The 21264-nt window shown below is 39.4% G+C and overlaps 1 protein-coding gene across 4 annotated transcripts in view; it reads left to right on the forward strand.

The window, feature by feature from the left end:
* TRPM6 (transient receptor potential cation channel subfamily M member 6) overlaps positions 1-21264 on the forward strand; it is a 96949-nt gene that overhangs the window by 31847 nt on the left and 43838 nt on the right. For 3 of the 4 annotated variants that reach the window (XM_076363116.1, XM_076363115.1, XM_076363117.1), the window contains exons 1-9: positions 3197-3313; positions 4677-4800; positions 7133-7205; positions 7326-7426; positions 13850-13984; positions 14520-14573; positions 17020-17160; positions 18910-19044; positions 20097-20377. In XM_076363116.1, the coding sequence (XP_076219231.1) occupies positions 3201-3313; positions 4677-4800; positions 7133-7205; positions 7326-7426; positions 13850-13984; positions 14520-14573; positions 17020-17160; positions 18910-19044; positions 20097-20377 (1157 nt within the window). In that variant the 5' untranslated portion in view covers positions 3197-3200. Of the gene's footprint in view, positions 1-764; positions 890-1665; positions 1838-3138; positions 3314-4676; positions 4801-7132; positions 7206-7325; positions 7427-13849; positions 13985-14519; positions 14574-17019; positions 17161-18909; positions 19045-20096; positions 20378-21264 lie in introns of those variants that run through there. The other variant, XM_076363118.1, reaches the window with a different exon arrangement.

Here is a 21264-nt window from a genome sequence, read left to right on the forward strand (position 1 = left end):
TAGGGCAAATATAATGAAATTGTTTGATAATTTGTGATATTTTAGCACAAAATGAAGCTTTTTTTAAGGAACAGTGCATAATTCAAAGAGGGACATCATGTTCCTCTGCTGTTGACAAGCATTCTGAATATTTTTAATTTTTTTTTAAATTAAAGAGCAGATTATTCTGCATGTAATAAGAAACACTGATAGTAGATAGCCAGAACTTACTTGCAGTCAATTTTATCTGCTTCGTTAAAATGTTTAGGTTCTGAGGACTGTGATTGATGTTCTTGAAACAGTTTTCAAATCTAAATTTAACTTGTGTTTTATAATTAAGAAAGTTTTGAATTACAATAATTCATTAATTAGTTTATTAGTATCTGAAACTCCCTGTAGACTACTCTCAAAACCTGAGGGGATCAGTAAGCCACGGAACTGAAACAGTTTTACTTCTTTAGCTTTTATTCAATCTGGTGACCTTACAGGAGAACTGTTCTGTGCATATATGTAAATAATAAAGTTTTTGGAGGTAGAAAGCACCATTAGCAACATATATGAGTATCATTAATTACAAATATGTGTTGAGTTGGAAGCATTGGTGCATTACATCTGAGCCTTACAATTCCTGCAGTGCACGTCAAATATACAAGTGGGGTGGGATGGTTTGTTTCTGGTTAAAACATAACCATAGAATAAATTAAATGACAGGAAACCCTTTCATTGGTGTCCTGTAGCAGGTCTCCGAATGTAGAAGAAAAATGATGATTTTGTTATCTGTTTAGGAGTGTCCAGGCATGTGGGGGATGCGCTGAAAGGCCGTGCCTCACCACACCTGAGAAAGATCTGTGCTGTTGGGATTCCTCCATGGGGTATCATTGAGAACCAGAGGGATCTTATTGGAAAAGATGTGAGTTGGACACATTTTAATAATAAAAGCCTTAACGTTCAGGGTATGTTATAGCTTTCTTGCACAGTTTGTTTTCTGCTTGCTTCATTTCACTGGTTTGATATTTTTTCTCAGTAATAGCGGCTTAGATTTTGCTTAGCAGTAGAATTCTGTGGCATGTTGAGGCACTGTATTTTGCTTTTTGTATGTAAATGAATAGTTTTAAAACATTTGTCTTCTTACAGGAAATTGCCATTCCTTTTTGAAATTTTGTAATTAATCAGACAATTCTCTTGTGGTTGCAAATTATGTATTTCTATATTCATGTGATTCAGGATGAGCAATCAGATTAATGGTATACACAAATAGGCTATTAATATGCATGATTTTTATTCATAAACTAGAACTTTTCCAGTGTGAGTGCACAGTCTGCATAACTGTCTAAAAATACTTGACAAGTAAGGTGAAATCATTCCTGATAAATGATAGCTCACATGTTTTTAATGGGAATACACCCAGGAAAAATATGCCATTGTGTTTCAACTGTTGCAAAGAAAGGCAGGCAGTGACTCTGCCTAAGGACTGCAAGCCTAATCAGAAATGCTTCTGTGGTATTAATTGTGGTTTTGTTGCTGTTAAGAATCAAATGAAACCCCATGTTTGAGTAGAGCAGCAAAAAGCGTGATGGAGGCTTTCAGAAGATCACAATATGATGAAGAAATATGTACAAGCGAGGCAACACAAATGGTGATATTTTGTTGGTTTCTTTGAAGATCTTTTTATTTTGGTTTTCTTAGGTAGTTTGCCTGTACCAGACTCTTGGTAATCCACTCAGCAAGCTAAGTACCCTCAACAGCATGCATTCTCATTTTCTAATGGCAGATGATGGGACAGTAGGCAAGTATGGGAATGAAATGATGCTCAGGAGGAATTTGGAGAAGTACATATCACTTCAAAAAATACACACAAGTGAGTACTGCTGTGGTCAGCTTTATGACAGAAAAACCTATGCTAGAAGTTGTGGAGATACTTCACATTTCCTGTTACATCTTGTACATCTTCATTTGCCATAGATTTCACTGAGGTTGAAAGTTATTAATTGCATGTGTCTTGAACTCAGAATATCAGGAAGATGAGAAGGACAGCATTTTTATAAAGCATTATGCATTTGGGCTAACTTGCATTTTTGTTTCTCAGTTGTAGAGACATGTAAATGACTCAGATTATTTAGTAAGTATTGAACATGTGCTCGCTTTGCAGTTTTGCATGGTCTCTATATCAGCACTAGATAGTTTCCCAGCATTTTGCTAGGTGGAAAAATTGTCACATTCAATGGAATTTGAATCCTTCTTTCCCTGTTCATTACTTCTGTCGTCATCACTCTTCTATATTGCAAGCCTGTGACCTCCTCAGGTACAGAAACAGAGACTGGTTGCAAAAGGTATACCTTCAGCCAATGTTTGTTTGTCAGATTGCATAACTTCCGTTGTTTGCCTATACAGTAACTGAGTTATGGTATAGAAATGATGAATTAAATATTTATTACGTAGACAAATATTTCTTTTTATGCACTAGGTTGTATAAATTATTTGTGGAAGTTCACTGTTACCTAGTCATTTAAATCTTGAGGTATGTTAAAAAGACATTAGCAGAGTTATGTTGAATCCTTGTTTCCTTTATCTGCTCACATTATAATATTTACAAACTTAGAAACTTACCCAATTTTTAATGTGTTCGTATTTAGAGCTTCTTACTCAGCCTCTATACCTTTTCTTACTATGAGTTTTTTCAAGTCAAACTTTCTGTTGTTTTTCCATTTCTATTGGATCTTATTTGAAATTTATTTCTGATTGATTAAAAAAACACCCTGCTGCTGTAAAACTTGAGAAAGTCTGTAAAGAAGTGCTTGATTACTTTTCTATGTGTGTAGGTAAACAAGTGGATATTGATGACATTTCAAACGCCATCAATGTCCTTGCATGTGAGAGCTATCATAAAGGGCAGAGGGGTATTCTGAAGGATGTTTCTTCTTTCCCATGCTAGGGCCATTTACAATTTTATCAGGAGGTTTTCATGGTCTTTTTGATCTGGTCACAGAAGTTCTGTGAAAGTCTTAAAAAGTGTAAGTCAGATTAGAGATGATGAAGGCATGATTTCCTCTCCATTGAACCATGTATGAGACTCCTTTATGAGTATTCATTTACTAAATGTTCTGATTTTTTTGTGTGGCTGAGACCTGTTTGTAACTGGTTAGGTGTGTTTTGAAACAGGAATGGGCCAAGGTGTACCCGTAGTTGGGTTGGTGGTGGAAGGAGGCCCCAATGTGATCCTAATGGTGTGGGAGTACGTGAGGGCCAGCCCAGCTGTCCCCGTGGTGGTCTATGAGGGCACTGGCAGAGCTGCAGATATCCTGGCTTTTACCCACAAACACACGGGTGATACGGGGTGAGTAGTGGCATAATGCTCCTCCTGCTTGGTCTGTTGTATTGGGAGAGACCTGAAAACGCCTGTCTCAAAACCACTGAGATAATTTCTAATGCTTCTAGTAATGACCTCGCCGTGGTCTTTTGCTGGCTTTTACTTCTGTGAAGTGAGAGCAGAGTTTCTTCCTTCCCTGCCTCAAACTAGTGGTGAAAGAATTATTCTGCCAAATTTACTAAGGCTTTTTTGAAGAGGAAAAAGAAACTGCATCTATCTATTTTGAGTTATTATAATGTTTCTCACCTTTGGTGAGGGACCCTGCTAGGCGACCCCAGAGTACCTGCTTGGGTTTTGACTCAATCCTTTCTCCTGCCATCAGTATTCCCTAAGTTGGCTTGAATTTGGGTTGCACAAAGCTTTTGAGACTAGGGCTGGAGTTAGTTGCTGTAGGAGCCTCAGGCTAGGGTAGGAGGAGGACTAAGGTTCCTTGGCTTTGACTTTGATTTACCCAGTGGTAACCCAGATTTGTCATCCTGGTCTAGCTCTAAGTCTTTATGTCACCTCCAGTGCAGCCTCAGCTGCAGACTCTCTTAAAGCTACCTTGGTGAAATTTTTACATCCAAAATGGAAATAAATATATATATTTCTATAGCCAATTAATATTTTTGTGAAAGTTTTTTGAAGTCAAAAGGGCTTTTAAAATAAAAAATCAAATTTTTGAAAGGTGGCCTGGGTTTGTTCCAATTAAAAAAAATGAACAATTTAATAAACTTTATATCCTAACTGTTTATTTATTATCTTTTCTAAATATTGTTTTGGGGGGTGGTATTTTTCCCTAGTGTGTTGTATTGTGAACCTCTTTCTTCACTTGCTTTTTCTCCCACATTTTTGATCTTTAAAAAAAAAAAAATCCTGCCATTTCAAAAGAAAAGTAAAATACAGACAGAAAGGTTAACAGAAAGATAAATGAGGGGAAAAAAGACGGGAGAGATACGAAGCCTAATGAACAAATAATGAGGAATTTAATTTTATCCCTATATGATTATTGAAAGAAAGAAAGAAAAAGTTTTCTAAACTTTCAGTGATTTTTAGCTCTATATTCACAGACAATCTTTTGAAAATTGTTAACTTTTTCATTTGTTCTATTTCCAATAGTGTATATGTATGGGCAGAACTAATGCCTGTGTGAATAATAATTTATGTTATGGGATGCCTTTGCTTTGTTTTGTTGAAAGAAGGCAGGAATAAGTCAACAGAGAAGTAGAAATGAAGAAATTTCTCATATGTCTCTGCTTAGCACAAGTTTTGTCTTTTGCTGAGGTGTCATTTGGGCTGGTAAGAAGTAGCTAAAAATATACTTATTCTTGCTTGTATATCTGTTTTTCAGGGAGCTGCGCCCTCAAGTGAAGGAGGAGGTCTTAGTGATGATTCAAAACACATTTAGCTTGGGACAGAAACAGTCCAGTCATCTATTTCACATTTTAATGGAATGCATGGAGCACAGAGAGTCCGTGAGTGGGGTTCAAGCTCTGAGTTTAGGATGTCTTCATTTGCTGTTATCCTTTTTGCTCTTTCTGTGGTGGGTTGGCGTGGGCACAGCAGTTGTAGGAGCAATGGTATTACCTCTAATACAAAGATAACACAAAGGTGTCTGTGCTAATTTATATATTGGGTAGCTCCACAGAGCCTGTTTAGTTAACTTCTCAAGTCTCAGTGGTTGCTTACGAAATGACAGCCTTTCTGATTTTAGTAAAAGGCCAGACATATTTGTTTTTGCAGGAAAGATCAAGTAATTCCTACTTTTTTTCTTCTCTAGTAGTGTCTTATTTGTAATTTAGAAATGTTTCCATCCATTCTTCTGCTCATAACAGAATTGTGCTGGAACTTGTCTCTGAGTATTGAAATGTACTTTTGAAATGTGCTGGCACGTTTAGCAACTCAGGTGCTCATTTGCGAGTAGAATCATGGAATCATAGAATGGTTTGGGTTGGAAGGGAACTTAAAGATCACCTAGTTCCAACCCCCCTGCCACGGGCCAGGATACTTTCCACTTGATCAGGTTGCTCAAAGCTCCATCCAACCTGGCCTTGAACATTTCCAATGATGGGGCATCCACAACTTCTCTAGGCAACCTGTTCCAGTGCCTCACCAAACTCACAGTAAAGAATTTCTTCCTCATATCTAATCTAAATCTACCCTCTTTCAGTTTAAAACCATTACCCCTCGTCCTATCACTACGCTCCCTGATAAAGAGTACCTTCCCATCTTTCCTCTAGTCCCCTTTTAAGTACTGGAAGGCTGCAATAAGGTCTCTCTGGAGCCTTCTCTTCTCCAGGCTAAACAACCTCAACTCTCTCAGCCTGTCCTCATACGGAAGGTGCTCCAGCCCCCTGATCATCTTCATGGCCCTCCTCTGGACCCGCTCCAACAGATCCATGTCTTCCTTATGCTGGGGGCCCCAGAACTGAACACAGTACTCCAGGCGGGGTCTCACAAGAGTGGAGTAGAGGGGGAGAATCACCTCCTTTGACCTGCTGGCCACGCTTCTTTTGAGGCAGCCCAGGATATGGTTGGCTTTCGGGGCTGTGAGCGCACGTTGCCAGCTTAATGTCCAGTTTTTCATCCACCAGTACCCCCAAGTCCTTCTCCTCAGGGCTGCTTTCAATCCACTCATCACCCAGCCTGTATCCCTGTTTGGGATTGCCCCAACCCAGGTGCAGGACCTTACTCTTGGTCTTGTTGATCTTCATGTGGTTCACATGAGCCCACTTCTCAAGGCTGTCAAGGTCCCACCAGATGGCAACCCTTCCCTCAAGAGTATCAACCACACCACTGAGCTTGGTGTCATCCGCAAACTTGCTGAAGGTGCACTCAAGCCCACTGTCCATGTCCCTGACAAAGATGTTAAATAATCCTGGTCCCAATATGGACCCCTGAGGAATACCATTTGTCACCATCCGGACATTGAGCCATTGACCACAACTCTTTCAGTGCGACCATCCAGCCAATTCCTTATCCACCAAGTGGTTCACCCATCAAATCCATGTGTATCCATTTTAGAGACAAGGATGTTGTGCGGGACAGTGTCAAATGCTTTGCACAAGTCCAGGTAGATGATGTCAGTTGCTCTTTCCTTGTGTACCAATTCTGTAACCCTATCGTAGAAGGCCACCAAATTTGTCAGGCACGATTTGCCCTTAGTGAAGCCATGCTGGCTGTCACCAGTCATCTCGCTGTTTTCCATGTGCCTTAGCATAGTTTCCAGGAGGATCTGCTCCATGATCTTGCCGGGCACAGAGGTGAGACTGACTGGCCTGTAGTTCTCCAGCTCTTCCTTTTTAGCCTTTTTAAAAATGGGGGTTATATTTCCCCTTTTCCAGTCACTGGGAACTTCACCAGTCTGCAACAACTTTTCAAATACGATAGAATACCAAGTATTTTTTATGAGAGTAATGACAATTGTAGCAATGATCACTAAAATGGAAACTACCCAATATGTTTTTATTATTTTTTGTTTTACTTTGAGTGTCTGTTTTCTAGTTGAAAACTGAGTAGGTATCAACGATGTTTCATTTTTACGTTTTTCAACTTTAAAGGCTAATCAAAAGGAAATAGACTCATGTTATTACGCAGTAGGTTGATGCCAGTTTGCCTGGGATGCCATTGCATTAAAAAGCAAAATGGTACATTTTCTGTCTGAAACAAAGGAAAGTCATGTCTGGGCCTTTGCCATTGTTTGTGTTGAAATGTGTATGATTTAATCTACCACAGCCCTTACCAAGAAGAAATAACTACAGACTTCTCTGCCTCACCTCAAATAGTATACTTCTGCAATTCTAACAGATAACCGTATTTGATGCGGAGTCAGAAGATCAGCAGGACATTGATTTGGCAATTCTGACTGCTCTCTTGAAAGGTACCTATCTAAAAATATTACCTCTTTTCATCTGCCATACAGTCCAATTGACTTACCTTTTCAAAGCAAAGGAGTAATATCAATGTGTGAAAACTGCTAGGTCCTTTGCTTGTTTCCTAGGTACAAATATGTCTGCTTCAGATCAGCTAGATTTGGCATTGGCCTGGAACCGGCTGGATATTGCCAAGAAACACATACTGGTTTATGGACAACACTGGAAGGTACTATTGTCTTTTAATTTTCACAATGACTTTACACTTTATTATGATGACTAATTTTCCATGATTTGCATTTGTCAGGCTTTAATTAAGGAATAGTTTGATGCTTGGAGTCAGTCTTCTGGAGTAATCATCTCTGATTTTGGAGAGGCATTATTCTAAAAATTGTGAAGTATTCAACTGCAGAGTGCATCAGGTGAAAAATCAAACACATTTATTTCCCCAGAGAAGAGTTGATATCTAAAATTCCTGTAGTTTTCACTGCTAGCTTTTCCAAATAGTTTCAGTGGTCCTTCTGGATATGTATTCCTCAAGCCTGTGTTGACAATCATTGGTGGTCCAAGGATATTTCATTGTAGCCCAGAGTACTCTTTTCTCCAAAGGAGTAAACTCCAAAGGAATGTTGCCTCTCTTTTCCTAGCTCTAGACAGAAATACAAAAATCATGGTCCTTTACGGTGCTACCAGGTTAAAAAAAGGTAAAATTATCTATGGTAACATGGCATCATGGCATTATTTCATATATTGTTTCTTAGAAATAGCTGCAATCAAGGCAAGCCAAGATTTAGACCTACATTAACTATATGTGCGTGAAAGAACATACAGTAGCAATTGAAGCAGTCCTATAAATTGTGGTTTTCAAGTTTTCACATGTAATCTGGTATTTAAGTATAACCCTCCCTAAGTGAGTTTTTATGTACTTAATACAATTTTTATAGATGATAAATATAAAACTGTATGTGCTTCAACATGTGCTATCCCCATTTGTTGTAAGAGTAAATATTTTCTTCAAGAAATTATATCTCATGCTCCCAGAAGTACTTTTTAAGTTTTCCCTTCCAAGAATTACAAGGTTGATTTTTCCAGTCCTGAGTGCCTTTTCTTCATTACAATGTAAATTTTGGAAAATTGACAGTGGGTATATTTTTTCTGAGTGACTGTAGCTGGTTGTTTGACACCACAAGGGAGCTGAATTTATTGATCACAGTCCATATTTTCTTGTGGTGTATAAGGCTGAATACATGGAGGGCTATGCCCGAGATGTCTACAATTGGGCATCCATGAATTAAAGGATTTTTTTTTGTTGTTACCTCTTTGGGCTCAGTTCACTATCTGTGAAGTGGAGATGATCATGTCATGTTCTTGCACAAAACCTGGTAAAAATAAATGGTGTCAAGTGCCCGCTGAAAGGCAAAGAAGGAAGTTACTGGTTTCATTTTCAGGATTTGAATGGTGTGTGAATAATAAGGGATGTGCCAAGCCTGGAATAATAAAGTTAGAACAAAATGTTGAATAGCTCCCTGCTAAGAGAGCATCATTCACTCTGTGAACTGAATAAGACTGCATAGCTTTAACAGTGTTTCTGTCCAACAGACTTTTGTTTTTATGGAATCTGGAAAAGATTTGTGTACACACAATGACGTGTGCATATTTTTGCCTTCATGATTTTTTTTTACAATACCCTCCTATGTTTTGACTCTATGAAGAAAACGTATTTTTCCCAATGTCTTTCATTGTTTTATAGCATGTACATTTTTTTATTTGTGTTTATTTAGTTTTTTGCCTTCAGCAACTCTGCTGTGAACTGTTGATAAGCTTTATTGAAGCACGTCTCTCTAAGATATTAAAGAAAGGGGGACACCATCTATCTTACTGCTTGAAACTGTATACTATTAGAGTAAGAGAGAAGCATTATGCTTTTGCCATTTTTATCATTGAAGATATATGTTGGCAAGGCCTGTGAGTCTGCATCATTCCTTTGTATTTATATGAAAAGTGTGGCAGGTGAAACTTGCTTTGACTGGTGAATTAGTATAAATGATATAATAATAGAATCATAGAACTGTAGATTAGAATCATAAAATCATTGAGGTTGGAAAAGACCTTTAAGATCATCGAGTCTAACCATTAACCTAACACTACCAAGTCTACCACTAAACCATGTCCCTAAGTGCCACATCTACACGTCTTTTAAATACCTCCAGGGATGGTCACTCAACCACTTCTCTGGGCAGCCTGTTCCAATGCTTGACAACCCTTTTGGTGAAGAAATTTTTCCTAATATCCAATCTAAACCTCTCCTGGCACAACTTGAGGCCATTTCCTCTCGTCCTGTCACTTGTTACCTGGGAGAATAGAGCAACACCCACCTCGCCACAACCTCCTTTCAGGTAGTTGTAGAGAGCAATAAAGTCTCCCCTCAGCCTCCTTTTCTCCAGGCTAAACAACCCCAGTTCCCTCAGCCGCTCCTCACAGGACTTGTTCTCTAGACCCTTCAGCAGCTTCATTGCTCTTCTTTGTACACGCTTCAGCACCTCAATGTCTTTCTTGTAGTGAGGGGCCCAAAACTGAACACAGTATTCGAGGTGCGGCCTCACCAGGGCCGAGTACAGGGGCACGATCACTTCCCTACTCCTGCTGGCCACACTAGTTCTGATACAGGCCAGGATGCCATTGGCCTTCTTGGCCGCCTGGGCACACTGCCGGCTCATGTTCAGCCGGCTGTCGACCAGCACCCCCAGGTCCTTTTCCTCCAGGCAGCTTTCCAGCCACTCTTCCCCAAGCCTGTAGCGCTGCATGGGGTTGTTGTGGCTGAAGTGCAGGACCCGGCACTTGGCCTTGCTGAACCTCATACAATTGGCCTTGGCCCTTCGATCCAGCCTGTCCAGATCCCTCTGCAGAGCCTTCCTACCCTCGAGCAGATCAACACTCCCGCCCAGCTTGGTGTCGTCTGCAAACTTACTGAGGGTGCACTCGGTCCCCTCATCCAGATCATTGATAAAGGTATTAAACAGAACTGGCTCCAGTACTGAGCCCTGGGGAACACCACTTGTGACTGGCCGCCAACTGGATTTAACTCCATTCCCCACAACTCTCTTTGGGCCTGACCTTCCAATCAGTTTTTTACTCGGCGAAGGGTACACCCATCCAAGCCATGAGCAGACAGTTTCTTCAGGAGAATGCTGTGGGAAACGGAGTCAAAGGCTTTACTAAATAAAGAGAACTTAAATTGAGAATGTTAAATTTTGGTGGCTGTTTGCTACCTGCTGTTTTCATTTGATGCCTTCTGTTCCTTGGTGAAAAGGAGGCTGAGGGGAGACCTTATTGCTCTCTACAACTACCTGAAAGGAGGTTGTAGCGAGGTGGGTGTCACTCTCTTTTCCCAAGTAGCAAGCGATAGGACGAGAGGAAATGGCCTCAAGTTGTGCCAGGAGAGGTTTAGACTGGGTATTAGGAAAAATTTCTTCACCAAAAGGGTTGTCAAGCACTGAAACAGTCTGCCCAGAGAAGTGGTTGAGTGACCATCCCTGGAGGTATTTAAAAGACGTATAGATGTGGCACTTAGGGACATGGTTTAGTGGTAGACTTGGTAGTGTTAGGTTAACGGTTAGACTCGATCTTAAAGGTCTTTTCCAACCTCAATGATTCTTTGTTTCGATGTGTATGGGAAATAACGAATAACATGTTTCTAGTCCCCACTGCTTTGACAGAGAAGATTTTAGAGAACTGTTGCATAGTACCCCCCCTTCACTTCTGGCTTTCCTAAGGTGACTTATTTGTTCAGTTTTTTCATATTTCTGACAATCTTTTCTGCTCTTCCGTGTACTTTTTTCAGGTCTTAAAGTCATCTTGTGGGATAGGCAGACCAGCACTGTAACCAATATTCAAGATATGGGGCTCTCCATTGAGAGATGTAGTGAAATACTAATATTTTATACATTATTCTGTATTCATCTAAGTGTAAATCCTAGTAGTCTGTATGCCTTTTCCACTTGTTTCCAACTTATAGCCAACTTACATTCATGCTTTCAGAAGATATGTCCACTAACATTTTTTCTGAGTTAACTTCAAGACTGATGTGCAGGTAGGGTTGTTTCCCAAATGCACATTATTTCACATTTACCAATATTGAATTTCACCTTCTTTTTTGGCTGGTTAGCCCATATTATGACATTTTTCTGCACTTCTTCCCAATCAGTTTTATGATGATGACTGTTTTTGTATCATCAGCAAGTATTGTCAAGTCAGTATTCAATGTGTGGGATTTTCTTCGTCTCCCACCACTATTCATAATCTTTTTCCTTACCGTTTGATCAGTTATTAAACAATTGGAGGACCTTTTGCCTTGTGACCGCTTAATTTGTTTAGAAGTCCTTCAAGAAAGCCATCCTCAAAAGCTTTTGTGGGGATACAAACATACTGTATCAATCGAACAGTCTTATCCTCATTGTCCCTGCCAAAATTCTGGTAGAGTTCTGATTTCATTCTACAAAATAATTGCCTTGCTTCCTCTTACTCTACTGTATTTACCCATGTTGCTATTATTGCTGTTCCTTATTGTAGTTTCATTATATTTGTCCTTACAAAGTTCTAACTGTACTGATATGCCATACTTTGACAACTTGTACATTCCTTTGTCTTTTTTAACAATTGGCATACTTTCTACTGTCTTCCATTCTGCTGTTAGGTGGGCTGATTTCAGCTATACTTCAGTTCCCTGGGAACTTTTAGGTGAATACCACCTGGTCCTGACAATTTGCTACCACTTTACGGATGACTTCTATAATCTTTTCTACTGACACTTCAATTTGACACAGTTCCTCAGATTTGTCTGCCATAAAGAACAGCTTTGATGTAGGACCTTTCCTAACATGTTCTGTAGTGAGCAGTGAGGCAATGAATTAGTTTACCATTTCTGCAATAGCCTTATCTCCTTGCATGTTTCTTTTATACCTTGATCATCCTCTGGCCTTACAGATTCACTGGCAGTCCCCCTACTCCCGCTCCTCTGCTTCTGATAGGTTTGAAAAAGATCTATGTACCTGTTTGTATCTATTTCAGTGCAATTGTTCAGCACCGTTTTGAATGAAAAGTCATTGGCAGATAATGAGTATGTTCTCCCCTTCAAGTAAGATGTAAAGAGCTCATAATAAACAAGCCTTACATCTCTTGCTGCTTCGCCAAGCAAAAATTAGAATGACATATATTCCTGAAAGTTTTTCTTTTGACTAAGCAGGAAAAAAATCTTAAATAACAATAATTTCTTCATGCATTGTAAAGAAGAAGAAAAAAAAGAAAAAAAAAGAAAATGCACAAGCACAGTTCTAAAATTTGCTTTTGACTTAGTTGCTTTCCTAATTAAAGAGGAGTACCCCTCCAACTGTTAGGGTCTGCGAGACCTGCAATTGTCGGGGTCTACAGTTTGTGCATGGTTATTGTGGTTGTGTGTTCAGATTTTGAATTAGATATTTAAGCAGCAATTTTTAGGTGATTGTCCATGCAGTCTTAGTATTCTTCTGTCTATTTAAGTGTTTTAAGGAAACATGCACAATTATGCACAGATTGTGGCCATTTCTTTTCAGACCTCTGGTCCTAAAAGTTCAGAAGGTAAAGATTGTAACCAGCTGTAGCCATGTTTCTGCTTAAATGTCAACTCAGTCGCAAATGGACTTTACAACAAAGAATGTCGTTCTGGTAGTTACCAGACGGCTGTCTAAACCTCTTTAGACACACTGCCAGTGCAAGGAATGGCTGCTCGAGGAAATGTAATACAAGAATGTCACTTTGAGATATTTCTGGAAGAAACACCAATAGTTCAGGAACAGTGCACAAGATTTCTTTTCATATGTGACAATTCTGTAACATTTATTGGTCATCTTTTAATATCACTTCCGCCAAACTTAAATATGTACATGGAAAGGACTAACTTCACGTGCCAAGCTAGGACTAGCACCTGCCCCATTTGTGTGCCAGCAGCCTCATTCTGCTCACCCCACTGCATTTTCTGTGCATTCGTGTTCTGTAGAAATTCTTTATATGGATTTATATGAACCTCATATGTCTAACTCCTTTGCTATTTTGCATGTAGAAATCCTGCTGAGCTCTGTGCAAGTGCCATGAGTAGAGTGCTTTCACTGTTTGGACACTGTTGTAGGTAGAGCTCTGCTTCATGGTGTCTTTGAGAGAGTTTATCCTAATGCAGATTCTCTCCCATATTTGAAAAAAAGTCTGCTTTAAAGAACTTCAAGTTCTATAGAGAGATCTTGAAATACAGTACCTTGAAATGGCTTTTGTCATATGTCATAAAAGAAAGGCTTCCCTCTGCCCCCTGCATTATCATACATTAGCTTCTGAAGTGAATTAAAGAGTAGGGAAGGTATTATCAGAGTCTGGTTGTAAAGTTAGATTTGTAGAAGTCTCTACAGATGTTTGGTTTATGGAGACTCAGTTTTACTCCCCCTCTCTGTTGGATTTTTTACGCAGATGCTTCCTCCAGCATATTTTTCTTTTGTACTGTGCACTTTGAATATACATAAAGACAAATCATTGCGACAAAGAGAACCCTAGCAGTTCAGGAATGTTTTATTTATTTCCAAAAGAAGATGATAATTTTCTAAGCTTTTCCTTCATCTCTGTCCTTCTGGAGGTTGGTGCCTTGGAACAGGCAATGCTGGATGCTTTAGTGATGGACCGTGTGGATTTTGTGAAGCTCTTAATAGAGCATGGAGTGAACATGCACCGTTTTCTTACCATATCTCGTTTGGAAGAACTCTACAACACAGTGAGTATTTGAAATCCCAGTGTACAACCTTAGATAAGAATACCTAGAAAGAGTACTGTTTTGCTTAAGAGATTTGATAATTAGGCCACGTTTTTATGAAGGATTTTTGAAAAAAATGAAAATTAACAGGTTTTGATAATTTTTGATTGTAATGTTGGATTTTTGGATTGGTATCCCAGCCTTTTATTTTCAATTCATTGATATGAACCAGGCGGAGTACTCACCTGAAGCTCATGAGAAATACCTTCTGATTTTAATCTGGTATGTGATACATTCTTATCTTGCTGAAAATGATATGTTGTTTAGCCAAAGTGATACCAACTTCTTTCTAGAATATGTCAAGATGTAAGATAGTAGAGGTGTTGCAGATTGGTGTTGAAATGTTTTTGAAGAGATTTGTGGGGAGAGTTTGAGTGGGGAGAGTTTGAATTGCAGTAGCTTATCCAGAAGATCTTTTAGCTACTTTCTTTTACTGTATTGATTTTCTAATGTAGAGTGACATGTTTGTTTACTGTCTTTTCTTTTCACACCACAGAAACAAGGACCATCAAATCTACTTTTGCATCACCTAGTTCGAGATGTGAAACAGGTAATAGACGTAGGAAAGGCTGGGGAGCAAAAATGGTAGCTTAGAACTTCAGTGTCCACTGGCACACTGCTATTAGGTAATACAGGGGAATTTTAGGAATAGAAGTGATGGGTTCATTACTATTCTTCTATATCTATTAAATGGTTTTATCTTAATCCCACTGATCCCCCTAAGCAATTAACTAGCACACTACTGCTGAATGCTCCCAAAGGTCCTGTACCTTAATTTCAAAGCCAAGCAGTTCGTGTAGATCAGACTGTCGTTCTCAAGTTACTAAAGTGACGTTATGACGTGATTGTACAAAAGACTTAGTGAATTAGTGCAGTAATTATGCTCATTGCTTTAAGGTTTTCTTTTTTTCCCCAAAGCTAAAAAAGCCTTTCCTTGTTGAGCAGTAACAAGAAGATACTGTGACAAGACATAATATTATTTTAATGTGCTGCATTGCCTAGGAGAACAGAAGGTGGCAGTGGATGACTGCTGCATGGAGCACAGGCTCCGTTAGTAGTTTAGTGGCAGCCTTATTATTTAGCTACACAGTTAATTTATTTTGTGTTTCTGTTATCTATTGTACCTCACAGCGCTGCTTAGCTGGGAAGGGATGAGCTGTTCTTTCTGCATCTAGTCTCCACTGCAGGAGATGCCTAGATCCAAAACTAGATTAATTGCCTAATTCTTTCCAGGGTATGAATGCTAAGATAAAATAAAATGGTAAGTCTGACTGTTTGCAGAGTTCTGTGGTCTCAAGTACTGGGATTTCTGGTATAATTTTCTTATTGTGGGTGACTTTCATGTCAATCCCATTGATGGTTCTATAGATAGGTGTAGGGTATTCTGGTCTCCATAGCAAGCTATTTTCTGTGTTTTCCCATACAGATGGACATATTTGAGGTCTAATTTATGTGATAGATCTGGAAGATAGCAGTTGAAAATTTGTTGAATTGTATTGTTGAAAATACATTGAACTTCTCCAGGCTGAGAAATTTGTCTTTCTCACTGATACTGAAGTGATTTGCTCCTTGATATGACCCCTCTCCTAAAACCCATGGCCTGGTTACATCTCAGGACACTCTGGGAATACTCCGGGTGTGATCAAAAGGGAAGCTTTTGGCACTTGAAATGGAATAGTGGAATGTAGGTAGAAAACGGGTGCACAATTTCAAAACTTTCTATGCTGTTGGGTAAGATAAACTCACTTGGGACCTGCAAACATGTCTAAACGCTGAAAAGTCTTTTTCACCTGAGCTTCTGTAAATATGCGTAAGTGCTTTGTGAATGGGTTGTGTAGTTGCTGTCTTATTAAATATGGTAACACAGTAGCTAGGACAGTCACCAGAGTGATGTGACCATGGATTTCGGAGTATTTTCTCCATTAGTGTGACCAGCTTTGCTGCTGCTACATTTGAATGGAGATACATTGCAGTCTGTCCTGATAGCATAAAATATGCTTTTTAGTGCAGAGAAGTACCTACAAGTATAGGTAGTCAGAAATACTTGCCTAACTCTCAATGACAGAGCTTGCAAGCTCTATCCTGTGAGACATGCTTTTGTCCCAGAGTGCTCAGCATGTTTGTGCCTTCTGTTCCCCAGGACTGGGTGGCCTTAGCTGCCTGTACTGACTCTTGCCACTGAAGTCTATTGAAAAAAACCTCAGTCTAATGGAGAAAATGACTTTTCACAGTCTGAAAGGCATACACAGCTAGGAATACATAACGCCTCTGATCCCATCTATGTACAGGCCCATTTTTCACTTCCAAGAGTTGTGGTTTAAGGTTTTACCAATAATCTTTAAAATCTGCATGGAAGATAATCTGTTCTTCAGAGAATTTGTCACAAACCTTGTGTCTTGGAAGGACAGCGGAGGTAAACTGGGAAGCAGTGGTGCTTTAAACAGAAGTGGTGAGAGACTCAGAAGGTACAGCTAATGCATGTGCAGCTGCTGTCCTGTGGTCATGACAGTCTTGAGCCTCTACAAGAGATTACTGTACAATAGGAATTGCTCTACAACGTTAAATACGTGCTTCATCCGCTTCTTTATATTTAATTCATGAACTAGTTTAGTGAGCAAATCATACCATGCTAGTTTTCTCTTGTTATGAGAAGAAGATTTTCATCAGTCTCTCTGGCTGTTGGTGATTAACCTGAAGAACCATTACCCTCACTGTTGAATGCAGCCGGTCTTGTGAACATTGCAATATACATCTATATGTGATTTGGGTGCAGTGGACTGTAGACGTCACACTTCTCAGGCTGAAAATGTGGATGTACTTGTGTTGTCCCTCTAGGGGAGTTTCAAATGCCTAATGAATGTGTACACTTTCCTGACAGATGCAGGAGCTCTCAGTTGTACTTTCTTCCAGACTCGTCTCATAGTAGTAGGGCTCTGACATGGTTGAATGTTGCATATAATAACATCATTAAATGCTTGTGACATTTGGTGTTTCAGAATACCATTTCCTTGGATTACAAGATATCACTGATTGATATTGGGCTGGTGATAGAGTACCTCCTTGGTGGAGCTTATCGGAGCAGCTACACAAGGAAGCACTTCCGAATTCTCTACAATGATCTCTACAGAAAACACAAGGTAAGTTCTGTGAAGTGGCTACCACTGGTCACCAAGAAAAGCCAAAATGTGACACCTGAAAATAGCTCAGGTTGTCACTGTGGTTTGTCTGAAGAGGATCAGTTAAATGTATGCCATGCTTGTCTGTTTTATGAATCTCTTTGCCAACTCCGGAGAGCTTATAGATAAAACAGACAAATCCCTCCCCAAACTACTCCCTGTCCCCCAAGACTACCGGTGATTGTTAAATTAACTATTAGTTCAGTAAATTTACCTTTGTGTCTGGTAGCTGGGATGTATTCTTTGTCTGTCATCCATCAATAAAGATCGACAAGACTGTACCAACCACCATTTTCCCTTCTGTGAAGCAGTTGCATGTTTCTGCTCTTGCAACTTGAACCACATCACAGAAATACTGAATTCAACAGGCATTGAACTAGACTTAGAGCATGTCGGCATGGCACAGTGAAGAACAACATGGAGATCCCTGACCCAAGTTTTGAGCAAATGTCTCACCTTCTAGAAGCAGCTCAGTGCTAGTGGTGCATCTTCCTGCGCAGGCCAATGAGCTGTGTTTGCCTGGCGGAGCTTTTTCTGTGATGCACTGGTCATCACAGGGGAAGTCTTACGCTGGATGTGCTAGGCTGCACCCATGGTGCAGTGGCTTTGTGCAGGCAGAGGGTTGTGCTCGGTACATGCGTGCCGTTCTGCACCTTCTAGATGCTTAAGGTGTTTCACTGTACGGCATAGCATTGTGCCATGTCTGCATATCGGTAGCATCACCTCTACAAACAAACAAACTGCCTCAGAACAACAGTGTGTGAACATACTAGCACTTTCATTTTCCCCATTGACTTTCCAAAACCAGTAACTTGAAAACAGCCTAAACTTCTCAATGAATTAGCCGAATATCATTCCCAACATGACAGGAGGAGCAGATTTACCGCATAAGAATTCTCCCCAGTTTTCGGAGTAGAGCTGGACTTTGATTAAAGTACTTCCATATGTTAAAAAGCAAACAACAAAAACCTCTCATCCCCATGTACTGCCTTCATGACTAATAGAAGAACCTCAGGGTGATCAGGGAAAATGAGAAGAAATAATGAAAACTGTTACTTGGAGTGAGTAGAAACACAGAGACAGAGCTTTCTGTGTGTCACTGGCTTAATACAATGCTTAAAAAGAGAGATTTGATCAGTTGTAACACTCTTCACTGTATCCTCATGAAATATGACCTTAACAGGGATGAGTGAAACTACGTGATCATATAACTAGGAACTGCAGGGAAGAGTGTTAGTGATTCAGCTGGTAACATTCTTCCCTCGCAGTCAGCACTGAACAAAATGCCCGGGGGTGCTAGACATGCCATTCTTCAGAGGAAATAGTCAGCAAAAAGTTCATAGAACTTTTGTCTTTTAAAGGGCTTATGGCACTTTTTATAATGGTAGTTGCTTGGAAGAGCTTCCAGGTTGGGTGATTCCAATCTGGTGCAAGCCCTGTTGTTGTATTTGGTGGATGCTATTGGGGAAATGAGTATTTTGAATTTAGAGATTCAGAAAAATATTTTTTTTTTTTAAATTAGATGTGAAACAGGCTATTTTTTCCTTGATGGTATAAGGTCCAGTAATAGTTATAGTGATTGCAGACTCACTAGTCTTTGAATAACATCAGTTTCTACAGGCACCATTGCAATCAGAGGTACGTACAGGCAAACTTCATCTCTAATTTGCATTTCTCTCCTTGTGTTTTACGATATGCCTTTGGATCTAGAGAGTGCTCTCCAGCTTTTCTCAGAGCCTGTCTCATTCCCTTCATCAGAGTAATCAGACAGGTAGCAGAATGGGGTCTGCTGAAAGTACTTTGCATTCTCAGTTCTTCAGAACAGCACAGCCTTACAAATACAAGGTAATATAATTGCTTATTCTAGACTTTGCTTAGGACATATTAGGCTGCTAATCATTTTATTGAGAGATTTTAGATGTATGTTGGTCAGGCTGTTAGTTATCATAATTCTACCTAAATTCCAGTGGAAGCAACGTTTTACTGCTCACTGTTCATGAAGTACAGGTCTTGCAATTTTAATGTTGAAATCAAGCTCAAACACCTCCTGTGATACTTTTTAACTTTCACCCATTTGTTGCTAAGGGCTTTCGTTCACTGAAATGTAGTATCACCAAATTTCTGAACATCAAGCATGGGTAAAAACTCTTCTTATGTGGAAGCAACAGTGGGAATTCTCTGACTTTCCTGATGTTTTCTCATGATTGCTTATTAAAGTAGCTACAGTAAGCCTGCTAAGAAGAGATACAGTTGTGATATCTGGAAAATGATGACAGACTATTTTCTTTCAAAGAAAGAATGATAAAAAAGCAAAGATCGCCACATACATATATCTGATAGACAAAACATAGACTGAATTTAAATGGCTTTATTGGAATTAGTCTGAACCAAAATGAACCCATTATAGCACTGAGACAACCTCACTTATACCAGCAAGACTTTTTCTTTGCCTTTAATGGAGAAATGTCCAGACACGAATGTATAGCAAGTTTACATTACAAGTGTAGCAGACAGTAAAAATCATCTTTAAGTATCACAAGTCCATAGTGTATGTTTCAGTCTACTGGTTGCTTTTTCTCCTGTCATGACACAAGAACAAGAAAAGAGTGAAAATAGGATCTTGGTATCACAGGGTTTGGAGACTGCCCAACACTATGGAAGGGGAGGCTATAAATGGCATGGGTACAGAGCAAGGAGTGTTTTTCCTCCACTAATGTTACCAGCTTCTTAGCATTGGTAATCTGAATGTGATCCTAGCTGTGGTTTATGACTTAAATGTATATAACAATCAGATAGTTTGCTACTTGCAATTCAGATTTGCATGCAGTTTTAGTTACATGAATCTGAACCGCAACTGTTCACTGAGGTTTTTTTTTTTTTTAAAAACAAATTTATAGGAAAGATCCACTGCTTTCCATAAGTGTAAGAAGAAATCAAAGGAGGATATAAACTTTGCAGAGAACTATGAGTCATCTGGCTTTATCTACCCCTATAATGACCTCCTGGTTTGGGCCGTATTAATGAAAAGGCAGAAGATGGCAATGTTCTTCTGGCAGCACGGAGAGGAAGCTATGGTCAAAGCCGTTGTGGCTTGTAAACTCTACAGGGCGATGGCACATGAAGCTAAACAGAGCAACATGGTGGATGACACTTCAGAAGAACTCAAGACATACTCAAAGTATGAGTTCTCCCTTTACTTCAGTTAATAAAGTTCTGCACTAAAGAATGGTTAGATATTTTCCTAATCCACTAAGAGTTTGTAAGGTTAGTGGTGCTATGGACTACGGAGTGTAAAAGAAATACTTTCAGCTGCCCACTTTTCATATTATATAATGGAGTTATGTATTGGTGTGCAGTCTAGTTGAGAGTTAAAGGAAAGCTATTAGCATGTTATCTAGTTGCATATTTGAAAATTAAAATATAGGTGAGTAATGCATGGCTCACTGTCTACTAAATGGTCAAGTGGAAGACTGAAATTTCCCTTACAGCTTCCCTTCTGGTTCAACTTGTTAAAAAGCCATATGGCACATATGTGTTGGACTTTTCAAATCTGTAACATGTGGTAATGAGCAAACTAAAATCAGTGTTTAAATCCTGCTCTGTGTAAGACCTAAAGAAAAATGTACGCTGAAATAACTGAGTGAATAAAAATGAAGTGGACCAAGAATTTTCTTCAAGTTTGTAGTTTCATGTTAGTATTTTCTGGTAGTTTTTCTTGTTAATGACATGTTGTATGCCTTGTAGACATCACGCCTCAGATTCAGAGTACAGTAAGATGTACTGTCTTGTTTTGCATGCAGCTCCAAAGCTTAATTTAAAGGAAGGTGTATCTTCCTTGAGGAGGCTTCCCTACAGAGATGTTTAAGAGCCAGTGTAAAAGAAGAGGCTTTTGCAACTGCCTGCAGTGCTTGCCCACAGTGGTGATGAGTCTGTTGTTGAAAGAAATACACAGGACTTCGTAGGGTCCATTTTGATTGCTGAGTGAGATTAAGAACACAACAAATAAAAAAATAGAAAACAGGATGATCCTAAAACTTGTGATTAGGACTAAATAGTTAGATTTAC

The sequence above is a fragment of the Aptenodytes patagonicus genome, chromosome Z (genome assembly GCF_965638725.1).
Source record: "Aptenodytes patagonicus chromosome Z, bAptPat1.pri.cur, whole genome shotgun sequence".
In the NCBI taxonomy this organism is placed as follows: domain Eukaryota; kingdom Metazoa; phylum Chordata; class Aves; order Sphenisciformes; family Spheniscidae; genus Aptenodytes; species Aptenodytes patagonicus.